This window comes from Nyctereutes procyonoides, unplaced genomic scaffold (genome assembly GCF_905146905.1).
Source record: "Nyctereutes procyonoides isolate TBG_1078 unplaced genomic scaffold, NYPRO_anot_genome, whole genome shotgun sequence".
Lineage (NCBI taxonomy): Eukaryota > Metazoa > Chordata > Mammalia > Carnivora > Canidae > Nyctereutes > Nyctereutes procyonoides.
This window is the reverse complement of record NW_026574997.1, coordinates 68,834-73,422: the sequence shown is the minus strand read 5'-3', so window position 1 is coordinate 73,422 and position 4,589 is coordinate 68,834. Positions and strand designations below refer to the sequence as shown.

Here is a 4,589-nt window from a genome sequence, read left to right as displayed (position 1 = left end):
CAGCATCTCAGCATCAGCTTGTCAAAACGTTGTGTCTGGGAACCATCTGTGCTTTGTCTCAATTTATTTAGTGTATCAATTAGCAAGAGGTGTCCTAAGGTATCAGAAAAGTCTAAGAAAGGTTACTTTTGGGGTCTAAGAACCCTCAAAAAAATTTTTCCCCACGTAAGTTAATAGTAATTGCTTCTTCACTTTACACCATTTCGGCTTAGGAAAGGTTACATAGGACCACTCTACTTTTGGACACTGGGGGGAGATTTGTGTTTGCATCTGAGAGTATCTGTACTGTTACGAGTTGCAGATGAAGATGAGGAGTTGGTTATAATGGACGAGTAAAAGGAAAGGAGGTTCTGGTGGGAGGGGTGGGTAGGGAATGTCACTTTCATCTCCTGTCTTCTCTTTCTCTCTGTCCACACTACAATCATTGCTAAAAGATAAAAAATAATCCTGGATGGTCTTTCTCCATCTGTAATGTGCTTTTGTGTACATTTTTTTTTTGCAGTTTTATACCTTTATTTGACAATCAGCGATTAGTTCTCATCCACATTAACAGTCTGTAGATTTTTGAAAGTGGTGACAGGTACGTAGGTGACCAGCGTGTAGAGCTTGTTTGGTGAATCTTCATCCTCGTTGCGTTTTCTGGACAACCGCACACGGATACGGTATGGAACATTCCTTATTCCTTTGGCCCAGGCAGCTTTGTTGAGCCTGGTGTCAGTGCGCACATCTGGAGTTCCCATCTCCTTCATGGCAAATTTCTGGATCTCTCTGAGTGCCCGAGGGGCACGCTTCTTGAAACCCACTCCATGGATGTGTTTGTGGATGTTGATGGTGTGTTCTCTGGTCACTACCTCGTTGATTGCAGAACGGCCCTTCTTCTTCTCGCCACCCTTCTTTGCGGGAGCCATTCTGCCGGGCCCTAGTTGGAAAGCTTGTGTACATTTTCTAGCTTTAAGATGATAGAGTGGCAGCATTACGTCGAGGGTAAGAGCACAGTCTCTAGAGATAGACACACTCAGGTTTCAGTACTGGCCCTGCCACTCTTGTTGCTGTGTCATCTTGGACAAGTGACTTAAGCTCTCTAGACCACAGCTCCCCTTCTGAAGCGATTATAGAAACTCCCATGTATATAGTGTTACTGAGAGGACAAAATGACAGGATGCATATGCAGTTTTTAGCATATTGCTTGGGACACTAAACACACTTAGTGCACAGGATTCCCTAAAATAAATCGGACTCTGGTTTCGATGACATCCTAGGAAGATAGCCGGGGCAGGCACTGACATTCCTAATGCAATGCTCAGGAAGCTAGTAAGGAGGTGGGAGGTTGAGGACTTGCCCCAAGTCAGAGCCAGATTTTCATCCCAGGTCTGGTGGTTCCCATGTTAGGGCTCTTTCCAGATTAATAGGCTTCCTTGAAATTTCCAAGGAAGTAAAACAAAATAGTTTACATTTTGAGATGCTTCATTTTTCATTTCCATAAAATTCACTCTTTCAAGGGAAGGGAGTTTTTACTGTAGTGTATGTGCAAATGTGATTATTAAATGTATTTTGAGAATAATAGGGGCACCTGGATGGCCCCCAGTGGTTAAGTGTCTGCCTTCGGCTCAGGTCATGATCCCAGGGTCCTGGGATTGAGTCCCCCGTCGGGCTCCCTGCAGGGAACCTGCTTCTCCCTCTGCCTGTGTCTCTGCCTCTCTCTGTGTCTCTCATGAATAAATAAATAAACTCTTAAAAAAAAAAAGAATAAACTCTGGAAGCTATTTTTCATCCTCCAGTATCAGCTTCCCCACCACTTACCTCCACCTTATAAAAATCCAGTGAAAATGCACACCTGCATAGTCTATGCAAGGTGGCCTGGACGCTGTCTGCAGTATCTGTGAATCAACCAGCAAAGCTGACCTTTTTCTAAGCCTTTTTCTTCTCCTTCATGAAAACCTCTATTGATTACATCTCCTTCGGTCTTTTAGCATTCAAAACCGTCTGCTTTCTGTGTCTTTGCGGCTATGTGACTCTCTACAGCAGGTTAGGAGGATACGCAGGAACCCCTTTCACGGTGTCAGGATCTGGATCCACACTACTGCCCTTCCTCTACCCCCTCACCCTTTGTCATCACAAAGTGACCCATATAACCCAGACCATTTTCTTTAAGTTCTGTTTAATGATTCACTTTCAACATAAGTCCCAGAACAAACACTATTAAAACTTGGATATTATTTGCTATCTTAGACCTAGCTCAGTCAGCCCCTCCTTCAGAAAGCCTGTCCTCTCTCAGCAGTGGGGTGGTGACCTCACTGTGCTGCCCTTGATCTGCATTACTGTCCACCTCGCCTTGGCTCTGCTGGCAGTGGGCCCTGCCACACTCCTCTCTCCCTCTAGTGTCTTGTGTGCCACCTCATCCATTACATATGGGCTAAATGTTTGCTGAGTCCAGTAAGGAGGTCAGTGCCTGGTATGTCCTCTGAAATGGGTGAGTCTGCCAGAGATTCACCTGTAAATACCTGTTAAAACATCGTGGTGGAAGATGTGCTGATCTCATTCTGGGATTAAATCAGTATACTGAGTCTGGTTGGCGAGAAGGTGAAGGTTATGATCAGATGGTAATTCCTTCCCTAGGGGGACATGCCATTCCTTCTTTCACTGGTTTTTTGGTTTGGGAGACACATTAATTGGACGCTCTTTGAGAGCTCCTGCCTACTTCTGGACCTCAGGATGCTCCAGGGCTATCTTCTTTGATCCTTTCTTCATCTCTTCAGACTCTATGCACATTCCTGACTTTAACCCTCGTTTGGGTGCCCCCACACAATTGTCCACTTGGGTGTCTTGTTAGTATTTCCTACTCAACTCTCCAAAGCCAACATGTCATTAGATTCAAGGCAGAGAGCACAGCACAGAGGATAAGGAGAAATAAAGACACGCAGGCCAACAAACCACTGGATTTGCCTCAGGAAGATGAAGCATTGAGGAGGACTTGAAAAGGGAAAATTAGCCTTTTGGAAAATTACCCTGCTGGAATCATGGCACACAAGCCAGAGTGGTAGGGACTCTCGTGACTATTGCCTTTGAAATCCTGCACCTCCCTCACTTTCTGGCCAACCCATTATGTGACCTTGTATAAGTCCCTCCCCTCCCTGGGACTCTGTTTCATCAGAAAGTCAAGGTTGGCCTAGATGAGCAGCTCAACCCTTAGTAAAACACCAGAATGCCCTGGAGAGCTTGTTAATAATGTATATTCCATGCTCTTCACCCCCAAACATTCTGATTTAGGAGATCTAGGGGAAGCCAAGAAATCAACATTTTTACACGATCCAAGGGTGAGGTGGTTTCCCGGACCAAAACCACGCAAGTTGATGATCTCATTGTTCCCCGCCAGCCCACAGATACCCTCAGTTGTCCGAGTTAGGAAGCAGAGGGAAGCAAGAAAGTGCTGGCGGCCAGCCAGTTCTGTTTGGTAAGTGTAGCCACAAAAGAAAAAAAAAAAAAGCCAGATGGCAGGTGGAAGGGAATGGTCAGGGAGGGCCATATTTAGTGTGTCCCTTGGATAATGCCTATTTGGTTGAACTGGACTTGGGGGGAGACCTCAGTCCCAAGGTGGCAGGCTGGATCAAGAGTCAGCCTTCACTTCCTGCCACCCCTGCAGGCTAAGCTCGCCACCACTGCTTCTGCCCCACCTGGATGTTCTACACGAAGGCTACAAATGGGCAGTGTGGTCCCACATAGTGTTGTTTTTAATTTTCTAATTTAAAAATTGGAGGATTTCACATTTAAGTATTCCAGGTTTCTCTTGGGAAATCTGAAAGGTCAGCCACACGAGACTCATGTGCATAGGACCTACCTCGGCTGGAGCTGAGCAGGTGCAGCCCCCCTTAATTAAGGGCACCATTTTACAGGCTCACATCACCCAGCTCCTGTTGGAGGGGGCTTTTGAGTTGGCTCCCTTGACTCATAAAATTTGCTCTGGGATAAGCAAGAGCATCAGAAAGCCACGTGTTGAGAGAGTATTGCCTGCCCTCCTGGATCATGGAATCGTCTCTGGACTGAAATTATTCACCTACATGGAAGGACATTGGTAAGACACCAGCAGAGTGGGACACCTGCTGTGCTCATGGCAAGGCTATGCTAAGGCCGCGGGGCCCTGTATTCTACGGTTTCCTGTGAAGGCCCTCGGAAGTCTGTCTCCAGCCTCAGCACCGGGGTCACTGTGGTGGTCCCCCTGAGGAGCCGCTGTACATGTGAACCACGTCACTGGAGCACAGGACTGTCCCTGTGCTCAGGGCCAGGCTCACTCTCTGAAGCGCATGACCTGCCCTGGGGCTACCTGAGGTTGGCTCTATTGTACTTCTTAGGCTAGTTTTACTCTCCCTCCCCCCACTTTTTAAAAATCTTAGGATAAGAGGAGGGGCAAGACGGCGGAAGAGTAGGGTCCCCAAATCACCTGTCCCCACCAAATTACCTGGATAACCTTCAAATCATCCTGAAAACCTACGAATTCGGCCTGAGATGTAAAGAGAGACCACCTGGAACGCTCCAGTGAGAAGAGTTCGCGCTTCTATCAGGTCGGAAGACGGGGAAAAAGAAATAAAGAGACA

The 4,589-nt window shown here is 46.9% G+C and overlaps 1 protein-coding gene across 1 annotated transcript; it reads right to left on the bottom strand.

The window, feature by feature from the left end:
* Window positions 1-494: 494 nt before the first annotated feature.
* On the bottom strand, window positions 495-917 carry LOC129513577 (60S ribosomal protein L31-like). Its single transcript, XM_055331756.1, has one exon. The coding sequence runs from the start codon at window positions 906-908 to the stop codon at window positions 531-533; it is 378 nt and encodes a 125-aa protein (XP_055187731.1). The 5' UTR covers window positions 909-917; the 3' UTR covers window positions 495-530.
* Between the last annotated feature and the right edge of the window lie 3,672 nt (window positions 918-4,589).